Consider the following 19,309-nt stretch of genomic DNA (forward strand, 5'->3'; position numbering starts at 1 on the left):
AATCATTAGCCTACTACACAATCACTCAGGGTGGTTTAAAGGTATCGCCAGTTATAGGCTGTCAACTTGGTCTTGAGATCTGCCAGCGGAACTGTTAGTTAGCTGTTGCGTGCTAATCGCTGTGGCTTGGTCAGAGAAACAATAGCCATTTAATGAGAGGGATAACACACACAGGCAGCTCGTGACAGAGAGAGGCTTCCCAAGGGACAGGGAGCTCAATGGCCAGCTTATACACCATCTTGACAGGCTAGCAAAAGCTACCAGTAATTATCTGTATTAAAGAGTAGGACAAAGCAATTTTTTGACTAAGTGTGGGGAGGGTTACAACTGTTGTCGGACTGTTTGGCAATGTGTTTACACCACAGCACAGTTCAGGCAGGCTGCACAAGTGGAGCTATCGTGCTTGATAAGCTGGTAAATATTCCCATTTTCCTAGAGAAATTGGCAAATTTTATTGCCTGTAAATAGTTGTTCACAAGTAGCCTATATGAAAGCAAATAAGATTAAGAATGTGTGTGTAATTGATTGCTTGAATGGTGGGTGTATTGTACCTAGTAATAGTTTGGAATGTGCTGCTGGTATGTCTTCAAAGTACATTTATCTATTAAGCAATTAAGTATATATTAAGTATCCATTTAGCATAAACTGGGTGGTTCGAGCCCTGAATGCTGATTGGCTGATACCTGTGGTATATGGTTTGATATACCGCGGCTATGACAAAACATTTTCTACTGCACTAATCACATTGGTAACCAGTTTATAATAGTAATAAGCACCTCTGGGGTTTGTGGTATGTGGCCAATTTACCACGGCTATAGGCTGTATCCAGGCACTCTACGTTGCAGCCGTGGTATATTGGCCATATACCACACCCCCTCGTGCCTTATTGCTTAAATAATCCACAAATGTTTTGGGATTGTAAATGTACAGTATTCAACAAGATGGCTTCAACGCGTGTCTTGATAACTGACCACTAGATGGTGGTAGAGAGGTGGATTTTCATCAGCTGTACTTCTGCTGTTCAATGACAAATGAACTGAGGACGGCATTCAATCAGTTCTAGATAGTGGATTTCCAAATAGTGATTGCATTTGACTTGCACAGCAGCATCTCCTGAAAGGAGGGAGTTAGACACTTAGTACAGAAATGTTCAGTCTGGCTGCATGCACTGGATTATTTATCAGACAGGTTTTCAAACTGAACAGGTCTCACCCTGGGACTTCTAGTTTCTAACTCCCTCTATTCCAGGAGATATGCTGCTTTGCATATCAAGCCTTTCTGCAAGTGCTACCTTGTTTAAAAACAACCTATAACGGATGAATCCCAGTCAGACCAACTAGCAAATCAATTTCATGCTAGTTATAGGTGGAGAAAGAACCAGAACAAACTTCAGTCCAAGAGACATGAAAAAAAAAAACACCCAGGTACTCTAATAATGATTGATTCATTTCATTTATTTATTGCAATAGATGTACAAAGTATTGGTAACCTTAAATGTTAAAATGTTAGAAAAAAACCCACGTCTGTGACAGTTAACAGTACAGTATATCAAACATTACTGTTTCAACCAGCTAGGTAGATCTCATCTACCCAGATGGAAGAGCAGGAGAAAACATCTTTAAACTGCTTTGTCAACACAACTTTTCATTAAAAGGCATATAAAAGATAGAAATGTCCAGACTGAAAAAGAGAAACTGATTTTTTGTTGTTGTTGATCAAAACGCAAAAATGAACATGCAAATTAATTTAAAACAAGAAAAAAAAAAAAAACTTGGAGAATTCTAAACTAAAATAAATATATATCTTTCTCCATATTAACTTGCCATTAATATTCTACTCCCTTAATTTACCTAGTTAGACTACTTTATTTACATGTTAGTTTTTCTTCGAGTTACAGTGTGAACTAAGGGTTCTGAGTCATGAGAATTTTTTACCAATGCTTTTCTTCATCCATTGTCATGGATCACAACAACTCAAGACAGATGGGAGGGAGTGAGGAAGAAGAGGGAGGGGGGGGGCTTTGGCTACAAATACAAAGAGGATGAAGACGTCTCAACATGGTGTGGATACCAGTTGCAGGCGACATGTTTTGGTCTCTTGGATAGAGCACAGTAGTGTCAAGTTTCTGCTAAATAATGACATTGAGAGGATGTTACAGTATTACACTCCTCACACATTCTACATTAAGTATACATCAATAAAAAGAAAAGAACGCACCTTATTTGGTTGTGACATATCGATAGCAAGTTTTTTTGTATTTTTACGTGACGTCAACGACAAAGAGCCCCGCCTGGTTGGATTGATACATCTTTTCTTATTCATATATTTAAATATAAAATGTAGAGTAACCCGTGTTTTTGTTTGTAACATTGTCACTTTGTAACAGTAACTGAGGGTTGAGTGCTTTACACACCAGTACACAGAACAGATCTTGGTTAGTAAGATTGTTTCATCTGGTTTCTAAAAAGATTTTACAATCCCCCACCCATTAAAAAAAAAGAATGACATGCTTTGCACATTTGAGAGATATTTTTATACAGTAGTGTATGATTGTATGTAATATATATATATATATATATATATATATATATATATATATATATATATATATATATATATATATATATATATATATATATATTATACACACACACACATATACGAGAGAGATTATATATATATATATATTCATTCATAATCACATGGCGTAGTCATGGTCTAGATAAAGAACACAGAATGGGGAGATGCAGTCGTGTGGGTGGTAATAGTACAATGAACCTGAAATGCAAAGCACACTGCATGTGGATTTCCATGTGGGACTGAAATCTAAAAAACCTATAGCTTGTAGCAAAAACTCAACATGGCAGTAGTTGAAAATAAAAGCAAGAGACCATCCCTTCATCAACTCCCACTTTAGTGTTAATCAGATTTACATTCAACTGACCCAAGCCTCCTGCCCCAAATTATTTTTTTTTAAATTGCATAAAAGGATGAGATCTAGGTAAGAGCGGGGCATATGACCACAATTTGTACTCTCCCGGAACAATGGCAAAGTGGGCTGACAATAGGTTTAAGGACCAGCCTAAATGGTCCAAAAATGAACTGAGGGACAGTGGAACCTTTCAAATAAACCACATATGGGCTTTAAAACAAGTAATGATTACAGCTCACCTGCATAGAGGCATGTATCAGTTCCCTCTTGAAACATGCTAATCCATAGCTTCTACCTACAATTTCCCCCTCTTTTCAACATGGAACTAACTCAAACTCTGAACAAAGACACTCAGCAAAGTTAAGGCAAAGTCTTAATTCGGTTGTAAGGGCTAGACTGGTTCCTTTGTAGTCACTCCAATGTGGGGGACCTGAGGGGCAGTGTCCTAACTTGAGATATGAATGACCAACTCAGACTTTCAAGACTCCTTTAGACAGCAATACACAAATTCCGCAAAAAGTTTGAGTAAAATTGGAGCGTCTCAAATTAGGATTCAGCCCATAGATTCCACTATGAGGGGAACCTCAATGAGGGGAACCTACTCAAATCCAACGGGGACGTGGACGTGGACTAAGAACTCAGCCGAGGGTTTTGCTGCTTTTGGTTGAAACACTTGTTCGCGTTAGCAGCTTTTGAGAGACAACTGGCATGACGAGGCTAATCCGAAGCTAAACCCACTTCTAGTAATTTCTGACAGAGTGGTAGTAAGACCGCTGGACCTTCCAAGTGTAGACCTGCAGATATCTTCCTGGTAAGAGACCATTCTTAGGCACCAACCAAATCAATTTTCAGAGTTGAAGTTGATTGCATCTACTATAAAGTAAGTAGAGGGTACTGCACTAAGAACAGTGTTTAATTTCCACAGCTTAAAGGAAGACAAATACAAAATGTGGAGCAAAATGAAATCAGAGGTCAGAAAACAATAGGAAACCGTTTAGCGAGGAGAAATAAACACCAGAAAGCTTTTTGTTCCATCAAGTGGAGACTCTTTGCTAACCTCCTACAATCCACTCGCATAAAAACATTCCTCAAAAAAACATTTAAAACCCAATAACAAAATAACTTATCCATCCATATTGTTCATACCATTCAATCTGGGTAGAGCGATTCATAATTTAATTCCTTTGATTTCAACCGGAAGGCACATCCATAAGGCTGTAAAAGGAGTAGCAAAGCATTCGGTATGGTTCTCTCCCAACACAAGAAAAGGAAAAATTAGAGGGTGATTATTGCTGCTTTGAGAAAAGCAAAAATGATCCAACTTAAAAACGTGACATCAAGAAGAATCTGAATAATAACAATAATGATAATAATGTTGTGTGAATCGCATGAACAGATGCTTTCAAGCCAGAGAGGAAATCAACTTTGAGTAAATTAAAATTGTTCACTTCTTTCATGTGCTGTGTACAATTTCAAAAGAGTAGTGTGGACTTCCCCCCCTTTCACATAAGAGGCTGGACCTCCGGAGCAACACCATATCCTTTATTATCATCATCATTATCATCATCATCAATGGCTACGGTTTCTACCTTCATTGGAGTGTGTATGTGTCTCTTAGGGCTGGCACTGGGATAGGAGGTGTGGGCGGTCCCAGAGGCAGTGTGTAAGTGTGTGTGTGTGTGTGATTTTAAGAGTAGAAGGTGAGGACGCTCTGGTGGTTGCCTCGTACCAGGAGGAGGGGAGGCAGGTCCTTGGACAGAGTCTCCAGCCAGGACATGTAGAGAGCACTGGATACTGCTCCCTTTCTGGCCAGGGGCATGCTCCTGGAAGAGAGATATTAAGAAGTCATACAGTGTCCTTGGCAAAAGGCAAAAGAGAAAGTATAACCTATTGAGAAAAATACCCGGGGGGGGGGATTTGGGATTGGGTGTATGTCCACGAAAGCGTAGTTCAAATTCACCCTAGGAGTGATGGACCATCACACTACTGTTACCTCACAGATATGGTCCCACTCCCTGGGCAGTTACATAGAGACATCTTCACATAGGCTGACTGTCAATCATGTGACCAGCCGCACCATCCAGTCCCACTTGGATTTTATTGCATTAGTCTGGGTTTCTCTTCAGATCGCACTATCCATTTCAGACCCTTTCAAAATCTCAACCTCGTGCCCCATCCGTGTATCAGCACAAACTCAATCCCACACGCCTACTTCAATAAAGTGCATTATGACTAACAGACAGCATTGACACATCCTATTCCAAACATCCATTAATGAGACACAAAATGGAGGTCCAGTGACACTGAGGACAATGGGCTCCTTCATTATAGTGGTATCGGTACAGTATCAGTGGTGCTGTGAATAGGATAGCAGGGACTAGAGCAAAACCTAGACAGTTGTGGAGAGAGAATGCAAAGGCAATTAACCCACAGCCCTACTGAAAGAGTGTGCGGACTATCGTCTGTGCGCGCGCGCCAGCGGACTATCGTCTGTGCGCGCGCGCCAGCGGACTATCGTCTGTGCGCGCGCGCCAGCGGACTATCGTCTGTGCGCGCGCGCCAGCGGACTATCGTCTGTGCGCGCGCGCCAGCGGACTATCGTCTGTGCGCGCGCGCGTGCGCCAGCGGACTATCGTCTGTGCGCGTGCGCCAGCGGACTATCGTCTGTGCGCGTGCGCCAGCGGACTATCGTCTGTGCGCGCGCGCGTGCGCCAGCGGACTATCGTCTGTGCGCGCGCGCGTGCGCCAGCGGACTATCGTCTGTGCGCGCGCGCGTGCGCCAGCGGACTATCGTCTGTGCGCGCGCGCGTGCGCCAGCGGACTATCGTCTGTGCGTGCGCGCGGACTATCGTCTGTGCGTGCGCGCGCGCCGACTATCGTCTGTGCGCGCGCCGACTATCGTCTGTGCGCGCGCCGACTATCGTCTGTGCGCGCGCCGACTATCGTCTGTGCGCGCGGGTGCGCCGACTGTGCGTGCGCCGTCTGTGCGTGCGCGTGCGCCGACTATCGTCTGTGCGTGGACTATCATCTGTGTGCGTGCGTGTGTGTACTCTCGTCTGTGTATGTGTGGACTTATTGTCTGTGCGTGTGGCGTGCGGACTATCGTCTGTGTGTGGACTATCATCTGTGTGTGTGCGTGTGTGTACTATCGTCTGTGTATGTGTGGACTTATTGTCTGTGTGTCCATAGGAGAGGGAAGGATTAGTGAGGAAGCAGTGGGAGAATGAAATGAGAGGAAAATGGAGAGGGTAAATATAGCAGAGAGAGAAGAGGATGAAGAGTGGATTGAGAAAGAGAGGAGTGTGAGCAACAGGTGGAAGTTAAGTGGCAGAGAAGTGGGAAAAATGGAGGTAAGGAGAGAAGGTAAGACCTGGGGGTGAATGACAGGGGAGAATGTTTATGGGAGGGCTGCTGGCGTCTCAGTTTACAGGACAGCCAGCTGATTCATTTAGCGCCCATTATTGACAGACACGAGGCCTCCTCCACATCTTCACACAGTGGTGGTTGCCAGAGGTCAAAGCCATAATGCCCGCACACAGGCAAGTTGCAACACACATTAATAAATGCGCTTACATGACAATGAGGTTGGCTGTGCTCGAGTGCTCCTTCAGCAGTTCATTCAGTCTGATCTGACGATTAGTCTGAGAAGAATCAAAACAAAAATACAGGTTAAGTTGCATACACAGGCATTGGGTTACGAGATTACCATCTAAGACTGCAGCCACACTTGGCTGTAAGATAGGCAGATACAGGAGCACATTCCTCCCCATATAACTCGTAAAATACATTGGGCACAATACAAAACTCATCATCGGCTTGGTTCCATTTCATCTCCTAGCATCCTACAGTTAGCCCCTACCACTCCATGTTCACAGATCTGAAAGGACTGGATAGGAATAAGTGATATGGTGATGGCTAGTGGTTAGACTCACCTTGGCCCTGTAGAGCTCCAGCTCGTTGTCTGTGATCCTCCAGGGCTCGCTGGCCTTCAGTGCCTCTGCTGTATCCTGCTCCATGTCGTCCTCCTTCAGCCGGTACGGCTCGATCATCTCCTCAAAGGCAGTCACACTTCAACACCACAGGGGATCAAAGGTTGTTAAACCATTGCACAACACACACAGTCAAAAGTTTAGACACCTACTCCTTCAAGGATTTTTCTTTATTTTGACTATTTTCTCCATTGCAGAGTAATATTAAAGACATCAAAACTATGAAATAACACATGGAATTAAAAAAGTGTAATCAAAATATATTTTATATTTGAGATTCTTCAAAGTAGCCGCCCCTTGCCTTGATGAAAGCTTTGCGGACACTTGTCATTCTCTCAACCAGCTTCACCTGGAATGCTTTTCTAACAGTCTTGGAGGAGTTCCCACATATGCTGAGCACTTGTTTTCCTTCCTTCTGCGGTCCAAATCATCCCAAACTATCTCAATTGGGTTGAGATCAGGTGATTGTGGAGGCCAGGTCATCTGATGCAGCTCCATCACTTTCCTTCTTGGTCAAATAGCCCTTACACAGCCTGAAGGTGTGTTGGGTCATTGTCCTGTTGAAAAATACATGATAGTCCCACTAAGAGCAAACCAGATGGGATGGTGTATCACTGCAGAATGCTGTGGTAGCCATGCTGGTTAAGTGTGCCTTGAATTCTGAATAAATCACAGACAGTGTCACCAGCAAAGCACCCTCACACCATCAGACCTCCTCCTCCATGCTTCATATTTGGAACCACACATGCGAATATCATACGTTCACTTACTCTGAGTCTCACAGACACGGCGGTTGGAACCCAAAATCATAAATTTGGACTCATCAGACCAAAGAACAGATTTCCACCGGTCTAATATCCATTGCTCGTGTTTCTTGGTCCAAGCAAGCCTCTCCTTCTTGTCCTCTAGTAGTGATTTCTTTGCAGCAATTCGACCATGAAGGCCTGATTCACTCAGTCTCCTCTGAACAGTTGATGTTGAGATGTGTCTGTTACTTGAACTCTGTGAAGCATTTATTTGGGCTGCAATTTCTGAGGCAGGTAACTCGAACTTATCCTCTGCAGCAGAGGTAACTCTGGGTCTTCCTTTCTTGTGGCGGTCCTCATGAGAGCCAGTTCATCATAGCTCGATGGTTTTTGGGACTGCACATTTTCTGGATTGACTGACCTTCATATCTTAAAGTAATAATGGACTGTCATTTCTCTTTGCTTATTTGAGCCGTTCCTGCCATAATATGGACTTGGTCTTTCACCAAATAGGGTTATCTTCTGTATACCATCCTTACCCTTGGCTCAAACGCATTAAGAAGGAAAGAAATTCCACAAATGAACTTTTAACAAGGCACACCTGTTAATTGAAATGCATTCCAAAGTTGTCATCAAGGCAAAGGCAGGCTACTTTGAAGAATATAAAATATATTTTGATATGTTTAACACTTTTTTGGTCACTACATGATTACATGTGTTATTTCATAGTTTTGATGTCTTCACTATTATTCTACAATGTAGAAAATAGTAAAAATAAAGAAAAACCCTTGAATGAGTAGGTGTGTCAACTTTTGACTGGTACTGTATGCACACACCACAGTAATAAGTTTCATTCAAAATATGTTTCAATTCAAATTACCACTACTGTATGTTACTATGCACAATAATCTGTTTTCAACTCGTGGAAAACATTGCGGCTTGCAGTTTACATTTGCAATACGCCACTTGAGTGTCCAAAAGGGAATTATCCTATTATTCATATTTGTGAATGTCAATAAAAGGTTTCCTGTAAGTATTTAAGTGCTTGTAGACTTGTTGACTCCCAGCTCAAAGAACACAGTCTGCTTAGTTACTTCACTTTCTTTTTACATACATTTTACAATGACATTTTCAATTAAGAACAAATTTGTGAAATTAAAATGGTCGCCAACCCCCACCCACCCGACAATCTGAGATCTGTCAAAAGGGAGAGTCAATCATGAGAGAAAAACAACATACTTCTCTTTTTTGGGCTTGGTGTTGATGTCTCCCAGTACATTAATGTCGGAGAAGTCGATCCTGAACTTGCTGAGCAGTGTGGCCATCCTGACGAGGAACAACAACTGTCTGATCAAACACTGAAAAGCCACTTACATCCACAAGCTTTAGAGAGACTGCAAACACAAGCCACTGAGGGCACGAAGAAGCCATTTTGAAGCATCACAGCAAACAGGTGCAAGCTGTAGTTTATATTTTGTAGGGGGAAAAGCCGTTATGGCTGTTGAAAGGCTCTCTCTTTATGACAGTCATTTCCCTAGGCTTTTTTCTTCAAAAGACTGGGCTAACGTCTCCTCAAAACATCTTCAGCGTCGGCACACGGCTACTACAAACATGGAATGTCTGCGTGAGAACTGCAACTTTTCTTTTTTTTCTTTGTCAAAGGACTTTCATATCAAAGGATACCGGAATCCTCAATGACATGCGGAGAGTTTGGATGGGATATTATTGCAATAAAGAGGTCCAAGTATTGAACAAATGAAGTTCAAGAAAGATGGCTAGCCAGTAGTGAAACTCTGTTCAAATCAGCAAGGAAATGTCTGGTCCTGGTTTTATCAAATGTCTCGTCCTGGTTTTCAAGTAATAAACACACAAAATAAATGAGTTGTGGCACACGCACACTCTCACACGCTAAGATAAAAGGCTTGGGTTGCCAGGAAGGTCGTAATTTTTGCCAACAAAAGGGAGGCAGCTGTGGGGAGACAATAACAGTGAGGGACAGGACATTTTGGACAATAATACTACTGCCATGTGGATTTGTAATATGCAGAACACAGACAGAGAGACAAGGAGAAAAAGAGACAGAGACCCTAACCTGCTTATGTGAAGCGAATGACACAGACGACGATAAAGCGTTTATATAAAAAAGACATGCAGATTTAATGTGGTGATGCAACAACGTGGGTTTAATCGCATAGGGCTGTGCCCATGCCAGTCAGTGTTTTTGGAAGGCACCGTTAACACACTGATATTATTCAGCAGTTTTAGAGTGAGTTCGACAGACAGACTTAAATCTAGGCCATAAGAGAATAGAAAAATGAATAACAAAACTTCTCCCATTATGCATGTAGCATTAGGTGTGTTTTTAATTATAATTTTTTAAAACTTTTATTTAACTAGTTTTCCTCAGAATTTAATCTAAAGGTTCTTTGTGTGTTTTGTTGTCATTGCATTTCCGCATTAGCCTATGTCAGCAATCTAGCCATGAAGTTAAATGCGTCATTCAGTTATTTCAAGTACTTTTAACTTTCAACACATTGGCATAGGTAGAATAGATCTACAGCAACTGGGACTATCCACTCACGCTCTGCGGTCGTGGTCGATCCTGTTGATCTTGCCTCCGATGAAGACGCGGATCTTGCAGTCATTCCACTTCTTCTTGTTGGTGAGCAGATAGGGGATGAGCAGGGTGAGGCCTGGCAGAGTCACGAGAAAGACAGTCACTCACCATCTGTTTGTGGGGCCATGCTGTGGTTTGTTGTTGCTGATGTGCAGAGTTGGGATATCTCTAGAGAGTCTAAGGCCTAGGTTTCTAGTGTCCTCAAAGCTGCAATGCCCATTTCTGTCCCCATTTCTCAGCCACAGATTGTTGACAACATGTAAACTATATTTAGTCTCCAATTTTTATTGAAAACATATACATTTGTACAGAGAGCATTTGTTGTCTCTAAAATAGATTGTTACAGTTGTTGGTTAGCTAGCACATTTTTGCCATAATAGCATTGACATGAAATCAGTCAAAACAGCACAAAACAAGACATGATTTAAAGAACAAGATGAAACGATCCACCTAGGTTTCCCCACATGGCAGTTTCTTGTCATTGTTGCTAGCTATCTGGCCATCCAGAATCATAACACACGGGCTTTTGCCCCATTTAAGCGTGGACATTGTTTTCGTGATGTTGTCAGCTAACCCATCTATAGCCTTAAGTGTTTCCCTGCATCCCAGTTATCTACTCTTTCTCCTGAAGTGTGCCTTTGTAACAGTGTAGGTTCCGTCCCTCTCTTCGCCCCAACCCGGGCTCGAACCAGGGACCCTTGCACACATCAACAACTGACACCCACGAAGCATCGTTATCCATCGCGCCACAAAAGCCGCGGCTCTTGCAACGCAAGGGAAAACCCTACTTCAAGTCTCAGAGCGAGTGACGTCACTGATTGAAACGCTATTAGCGCGCACCACCGCTAACTAACTAGCCATTTCACATCGGTTACACTTTCTTCCCAACACATTCAAAAGCATTGGGTTAGTGTGAGCATGGGCTAGACCAGTGTTTCTCAATCCGGGTCCTGGGGACCCAAAGGGGTGCACATTTTAGTTATTGCCTTATCATTTTTGATGATTTCAAATCAGGTGTGTAATGCTGAGTTGATCATTTGAATCAGCTGTGTAGTGCTAGGGCAAAATTTAAAATGTGGACCCTTTGGGTCCCCAGGACCAGGATTGAGAAACACTTGGTTAGACGGTTTCCACCATACTTCTATACAAATCATTATCTTTTAAAAGAGAGGGCAGGGAGTGTTTGTCAACTTAAAACTGGGGTATCGAAGCTGCTCTGTAACAGAAACACTAGGCAGTAAGTAATCATATAGCACCCCCTGGTGTTCTGGAGGACCAGACTGAACTCACCACCGTCGTCAAAGAGCCACCACACGTCCACGGTGCCTTTGCCTTGTTTCCTCTTGAACAGCTGACTGGCGTCCAGTAGCCTCTGGTCGGCCACGTTCAACATCTGGGGGCTTTTCTCTGTGGGGCCCAAAAACTGCTTTGTCAGACACTAAGATCAAGACAGGACAGGAAGCTGTATGCTCACTTAGGGAGATGACTTAGGTAGGAATTCCTCTCTGTGTGTGTGACTCAGACTGGGCCCACAATCATAAAGTTTCTAGGATCAGTTTTGTCTTTCAGATCATAATGAACCAGAATATACAGACAAGAGGGGCCTGATCCTAGATCAGCACTGTCTCCTAGTTTATACTTTTTTTTGCCCTGGTCCCAGATATGTTGTTTCTGTGATCTTGCCAACATCTAAAGGTCATTAGCAAGACCTGGGATCAGGCTGTGTGTGATATAAATCAAAGGAAGTGGGATCTTATGTGTATTTTATCTAACAGTCACAGTACAATGGAAATCTTCTCTGAAGTGGGCTTAGTGGAATGTAAACGGTGTGCAGTCAGTGAATGTCTATTGGAACATTCCTTTCTCTGCTCTCTGTCTGTGTCTGTCTGTCTGGGACTTGGATAAGTAGACAGTGATAAAACATCTGTACCTGAAAAGCACATGACAAATACACACAGAGAATAGAGAGAGGGTAGAGAGAGAACAGAGAGAGGGGTAGAACAGAGAGAGGGGTAGAACAGAGAGAGGGGTAGAACAGAGAGAGGGGTAGAACAGAGAGAGGGGTAGAACAGAGAGAGGGGTAGAACAGAGAGAGGGGTAGAACAGAGAGAGGGGTAGAACAGAGAGAGGGGTAGAACAGAGAGAGGGGTAGAACAGAGAGAGGGGTAGAACAGAGAGAGGGGTAGAACAGAGAGCGGGGTAGATCAGAGAGAGGGGTAGAGAGAGAATATAGAGAGAATATAGAGAGAATATAGAGAGGGGTAGAGAGGGGTAGAGAGGGAATAGAGGGATGAGGTAGAAAAAGGGGGAGAGAAAAGCAGACAAACCCCAACAGCAACAGACATGCCTGCCAGAAAGGAAGGGAGAGAGAGTGACAAAGTACTGAAGACAGTGTCATCTCCGCAGAAAGAGAAGAAACAGGCACTAAAGACCGACAGGAAGTCCAGCAAAGAAAGGATTTAGAGAAAATACAACGTCAGAGCAGACACACACAATGGCACTTCAGGGACTGCGCTAGAGCTACAGGAAGCCGGAGTGAGTTAGGAGCGGAAAGACAGGAGAAAATAAACATACAGGTTATTCCTAGAGCAGCTACCCGTAACCCAGAGCCAGGCCGCTAGCCCTAACCCAGAGCCAGGCCGCTAGCCCTAACCCAGAGCCAGGCCGCTAGCCCTAACCCAGAGCCAGGCCGCTAGCCCTAACCCAGAGCCAGGCCGCTAGCCCTAACCCAGACAGCTAGCCCTAACCCAGACAGCTAGCCAGGCAGGAAAGACTTACTCTAGATGACAGAGGAAGACGGTAAAAAAGGGTGACAGAGTTTGCGCATGAGTGTGAGAGCAATAGAAACAGAAAGGAAAACCAAACTCAACCAGGTTCCACGGTTCGAAAGCACATGACTGAGAGTGAGAGTAAGAAAAAGATAATTACAATAAGGCAACATGATAGAAAGACAATGTGTGAGGGAAGGGAAAGGGGGATACAATCAGTTGTACAACTAAATGCATCTTCCACATTTAACACAACCCCTCTGAATCAGAGTGGGTACGTGTGATGCAAGTATGTGCGAGTGTGAGTGGGTGCGTGTGATGCGAGTATGTGCGAGTGTGAGTGGGTGCGTGTGAGTGGGTGCGTGTGAGTGGGTGCGTGTGAGTGGGTGCGTGTGAGTGGGTGCGTGTGAGTGGGTGCGTGTGAGTGGGTGCGTGTGAAAGCAATAGAAAGCGAGAAAAGGAAAGGTAAAGAAACTCAATAATGTGGACTGCCTGCCTTTTCTCAACAGCGGCTTCGTTGCGGCTTTGCGTTCATCATCGTCACCTGGATCATGTAAAAACAAAAAAAGATGGAGGGAGAGAGAAAATGAAGAAGAAAAAAATACAGGGAGAAATATGGAAGGGTTAATGTTTTTGTTGCTGTCGCCATGATGGGAAACCCATGGGTCAACAGCCCCACTACAATGAGGGGATTTTTCTGGGGGGGGAGTGGGTGTGTTGGGTGGGGCGCTACGTCAGTTAATCCCTGCGGCAAACAAAATGGAATGGGCCCCAATGGAAAAGGCATCAGTGGTAACAAACTGTTGGTCTCTCAGGGAAGGAACTTCCAACCCCAGCAATGGTTAGAAATCCTGGAGTCAGAAAACTCCACTACTGGCTTAGCACTTTTCAGAGTTTTAAGACATTGGTTTAGATGTTTGACTCCTTTAACAGCTACTGGAATAGTCTAAAGACAGATTTGTGTAATCAGTGTTTCTATCCAGGACCCACTCTTTAGTCTAAATCATTAGGTCTAAATCATTTCATTCTGAAGAATTTTGGAGAGGTTCTCTGGTTGTGTCAAAAGTGTGAAAGTAATGTACGCAAGTAATCTGAGAAAAAGAATGAAGGTTCCGGCATTAGAATTGCTTACTGCTAAGCCGATTATAGATGTGACATTAATCTTCAACTAGCTGTTTTCGTCACTTGGCACTAAAAGTTCACCATGTAGTACAAACATGTACCTTAGTTGAAGTAGTCACCCGGCATGCACACAAACACCCTCTCTCTCCATCAAACAAGTGCACACTGAAGTATTCACACACACACACACACACACACACACGTCAGGGTAACATTATAAAACACACACACACACACACACACACGTCAGGGTAACATTATAAAACACACACACACGTCAGGGTAACATTATAAAACACACACACACACACACACGTCAGGGTAACATTATAAAACACACACACACACACACGTCAGGGTAACATTATAAAACACACACACACACACGTCAGGGTAACATTATAAAACACACACACACACGTCAGGGTAACATTATAAAACACACACACACACACGTCAGGGTAACATTATAAAACACACACACACACACACGTCAGGGTAACATAATAAAACACACACACACACACACGTCAGGGTAACATAATAAAACACACACACACACACGTCAGGGTAACATAATAAAACACACACACACGTCAGGGTAACATAATAAAACACACACACACGTCAGGGTAACATAATAAAACACACACACACGTCAGGGTAACATAATAAAACACACACACACGTCAGGGTAACATAATAAAACACACACACACGTCAGGGTAACATAATAAAACACACACACACACGTCAGGGTAACATAATAAAACACACACACACACGTCAGGGTAACATAATAAAACACACACACACACACGTCAGGGTAACATAATAAAACACACACACACACACGTCAGGGTAACATAATAAAACACACACACACGTCAGGGTAACATAATAAACACACACACACACGTCAGGGTAACATAATAAAACACACACACACACACACACGTCAGGGTAACATAAAACACACACACACGTCAGGGTAACATAATAAAACACACACACACGTCAGGGTAACATAATAAAACACACACACACACACACACACGTCAGGGTAACATAAAACACACACACACGTCAGGGTAACATTATAAAACACACAAACACACAGCTTCAGATGCTCTTCATTATTGACTGTGGGGGGGAATTGAGTGAATCGTGAGAAATGTCACTTCCTCTGTCACTGCACAGGACCAGGGACATGATATTCCCTATGGGAGGAAATAGAATTAAAGTGAAGTTCCCAGCCTGTCCATGCTGTACTGTGGGAACAGTTTCCCTGTTTGTTTGGTCATAGTTTCAGGAGGAAAACACACACATTTTAGTGAAGCAATGTGTGTGTGTGTGTATTTGGGTTTGTGTGTGTGCATATGCGTCTAAGTGCATGAGATGTTTGTGTGCGTACACGTACGTGTGTGTAAACAAACAAGGACAGACACACACACACTGTAGTGAAGCCATCTGTGGGCTGTGGACTAACAAACTGGGCCCAGTGGGAAGGCTGGGGGTCACGGGGTCAGAGGCCACTTCCTCTCTGAGTAGGGCGACTTACAGGGCCGCCCACTCAGTGTATCCTAGTGACTGGCTGGCGAGATATAAGGGAGGCCTTTGAGAGATCTAGAGGGGATAGGGAGTGTGGCGATAAGAATTCTGAAAGCAGTTTACATCCTGACCTCTTTCTCAAGCACGTTCACATTGTGATTTCACAAGAAACCTAGTTCACTTTGGCACAGTATCAGACCATCGAATGTCATCACAAACGCCAGAGTTTCCATACACGCTGACGTGAAGATATGGACAATTAGGTTGAGTAAGAGGGGTGAACCAACCTTACTGCTCCTGAAGAGCTAGTGTTTTCTTCCTGTCCAGCTCTCAGGACCTCCATTAGCTGAAGCAGGTATGTGCGCAAAACCACTGGTGTAGAATCTAAGTAAAAAGGCACTTGACACGTGTTCCTGTTTATGTGGGATACTTTAGAATGATGCCTGTAATGGGAAATATGATGAATTACTTTCCTGTATTTGAGCCTATAATTATCTGCTGAGACTAACTACCTTTGACCTGCTTAACTGCCAGTATCAAATGTCTGCCAGTGTTGAGCCGAGGACACAGTGACAATATATCTGTGACACTGTGATTCTGTAGCAGCTGATGTTGTGACTTCTGTCGGTGCTGTGTGATTAATATCAGAGAAGACTCGTTAGACATTCTCTCTGCTTCTGATCTGGAGGCATCTCCATGTTGCAACTTGTAATAAACCGGATCGATTTTTGATTGACATTATCAACGACTGCGCTCCTTTTGGTTCACCTGGAAATTCCCATTACAACTCCTGACCTTTCTGGATGGCTGGGCTGTTCTGGACGCTGGTGGCTTTGGACGAGGGCTTGGATGAGTCTCCGTCAGAGTCCTTCATGTCGATGGACACCACCACATCCTTCATCCCCGACGTCTTCTCCTGCGACGACAGCAGGTCATCTGCAAAACAACAAAGCTAAACTATTAGCCAACTAAAACTGACATTACTAGATCATCCTGCAAACATGGTGAACAAATTACCTGCGATGCTAAACTATTAGCATAACGCGAACAGAACATCCTGTTAACATTAAAAATAAATGACCTGCAAAGTAGCACGGGCTGAGGGGAAAACAACTTGAGCAAGACTCCATTTTGTGTCCACTAAACACAGAAGTGGCCAGTAACTTAAAATGTAGGTAATTATCTTGATGATGGGGTTATTTGATGGGTGAAAGGCAAACAGTGTGTTTGAAAATGACCGGCGAGCCATTTGGGCCAATTAAGGTGAATTTTGGCTGCGTAACAAGCCAAGTCAAGTGACTGGACTGAGGAAGATTAACTCAACTGAAAAGTACACAGTTAGGAACTGCTTGGTAATGAGATACAGCCACTTCCCACAAACAAGCGACTTGGGCCTAACTTTTTCCTTTAATGCAATTATCTACATGTATTGACTAAGGTTTATTGGTCAAGGAATGGTGTGCGAGTAACACGCCTACTCTTCAACCAAGGCATCATCTTCACAATATGTAGAAAAAAATGGGTTTCAAATACAGGGGAAAGAAAAAGGTCAACCTTCAGGTGAAGATGAATAAGAAGGTTAACAGGGAGTGACCGCGTGGGCCCCAGATGATCTTCTACAATCTGCAGTTGGACTGTGTTTGGAAAGCCAATGTAATAAAACATCCCTTTGAGTTACTTGTTTAATTAAATCTCTCTCTCTCCAACTGGCGAGAGCCACATTGAGTTAAAGAATCACACATCATTATTGGTTGCTCTCGATTCCCTGTGTAGTCGCAGAACATAGACATGACGCAGCAAAGCACTGGTGCTAAATTCATTTTCTCAATAATAAAATAACGTTTTATGAGGAAACCAATATGAGACAAGCTGATGAGATTATTCGTTTGGCAAGGGAGTGTTTTAGCATGTGTGTGTGGGTGGGTAAGAGTATCATGTCATTTGGTACAAAAGTGTTACTGTGTGTGTGTGTGTGTGTGTGTGTGTGTGTGTGTGTGTGTGTGTGTGTGTGTGTGTGTGTGTGTGTACACCTTGTTCTGAGATGTGGGACACGTCCAGACCCTCCTTCAGTCTGAGGACCACGGCACCGTACTGATAGTCAAAAGCATCACTGAAAAACAAACAGAAACACGCGCTGTTGGCATTTCACAGGAAGCCGCTTGACACAGAACTGGGCCTGGCTCTGTGTTTACTTGTATAACACACTACATTAAAACCTGTACTTTTCCACTTGGACAAAACACACTAACGCAAACAAACAAGCTAAGGACTCAGGCCACAATGAATGGTTTCAAAGGACAAAGCGAAATGCCTTACTGGTAGAGGTGGGAACTTCATGATGTGAAAACTGGCAGCCAGACTTCACCCAATTAATAATACTTTGATGTCTATAGGTGAATCTAGCATAAATTGAAAACTAAAGAGCACATTTCTATAAGTATTAGCGTAGCTTTTAATATACTGTGGCTGAACCATCTCTAACTTTCCAATCTAATACAAAAATTCCCCCACTTTACACCAGGAACTGATTCAACCTAAATCCATTGGTTTTAATACCTACGTGACTCTGATTAAGTTGTTAAAGGTTTTCAGAAGTCCAAGCTGTGTGTGTGTGTGTGTGTGTGTGTGTGTGTGTGTGTGTGTGTGTATGTATGTATGTATGTATGTATGTATGTATATATATATATATAATCTACTATATATAAGCTACTTTGGTTGCGTGTCAAAGCTTGTTATCTTCACAACCCATCACATGTTCATGTGCTTTAAAACAGCGAGGCCCCCACTGACTCACTGGATCATCTGGATGTAGGTCTCAACGTTCATCATGTCTCCGTCCTTCCAGTCGTTCTTGAAGCCAATCACCAGAGTGTTGGGCCTCAGACGACCTAGCCCAGCCGCCTTGAGAAAACACAGGTCAGAACAACCTAAAGAAACCACTAAATAAATCACGGTCAGGAATTTACCCCCCCCCCCCAAGTGACACAGCTGTCAAAGGGGCTAGAGGCGTCACTACAGAGCCTGGTTCGTTCCCAGGCTGTGTCACAACCGGCTGTGATCGGGAGTACCATTGGGCGGCGCGCAATTCACCCAGCGTCGTCCGGGTTGGGGGGGGGGGGCATAGGCCGTCATTGTAACTAAGAATTTGTTCTTAACTGACTTGCCTAGTCAAATAAAATATACATTTCACACAGTGCTGCATCTACCAAAAACCAGGTCACGCAATCGCTTTCAAGCATAAAAAGTCTGGTTGGCAGGCAATCCTATCAAAGAGCACCATCGGCGTCAGGGTCAATTCAATCTCGATCCATGGCTATCATTAATTCTAGTTTTCAGTGTCAATTGACAATTCCATGGAGTTGAACTGGAGTTAACTCCAATGCTCACTACCGTGGGTTTCAATATATTTTAATTACTCCAATGCTCACTACTGTGGGTTTCAATATATTTTAATTACTCCAATGCTCACTACCGTGGGTTTCAATATATTTTAATTACTCCAATGCTCACTACTGTGGGTTTCAATATATTTTAATTACTCGAATGCTCACTACCGTGGGTTTCAATATATTTTCATGCACTTT

General features: G+C 43.3%; 1 protein-coding gene across 2 annotated transcripts in view; it reads right to left on the reverse strand.

The window, feature by feature from the left end:
- Positions 1–1,433: 1,433 nt before the first annotated feature.
- slc12a2 (solute carrier family 12 member 2) overlaps positions 1,434–19,309 on the reverse strand; it is an 82,582-nt gene continuing 64,706 nt past the window's right edge. Inside the window, 10 exon segments of one of the 2 annotated variants that reach the window (NM_001123683.1) lie at positions 4,515–4,755; positions 6,506–6,573; positions 6,865–7,000; positions 8,907–8,993; positions 10,249–10,360; positions 11,575–11,691; positions 13,549–13,596; positions 16,521–16,661; positions 17,756–17,835; positions 18,520–18,626. In NM_001123683.1, the coding sequence (NP_001117155.1) occupies positions 4,620–4,755; positions 6,506–6,573; positions 6,865–7,000; positions 8,907–8,993; positions 10,249–10,360; positions 11,575–11,691; positions 13,549–13,596; positions 16,521–16,661; positions 17,756–17,835; positions 18,520–18,626 (1,032 nt within the window). In that variant the 3' untranslated portion in view covers positions 4,515–4,619. 2 annotated transcript variants of the gene reach the window in all.

Source organism: Salmo salar, chromosome 01 (genome assembly GCF_965601325.2).
Source record: "Salmo salar chromosome 01, fSalSal1, whole genome shotgun sequence".
NCBI classification, from domain to species: domain Eukaryota; kingdom Metazoa; phylum Chordata; class Actinopteri; order Salmoniformes; family Salmonidae; genus Salmo; species Salmo salar.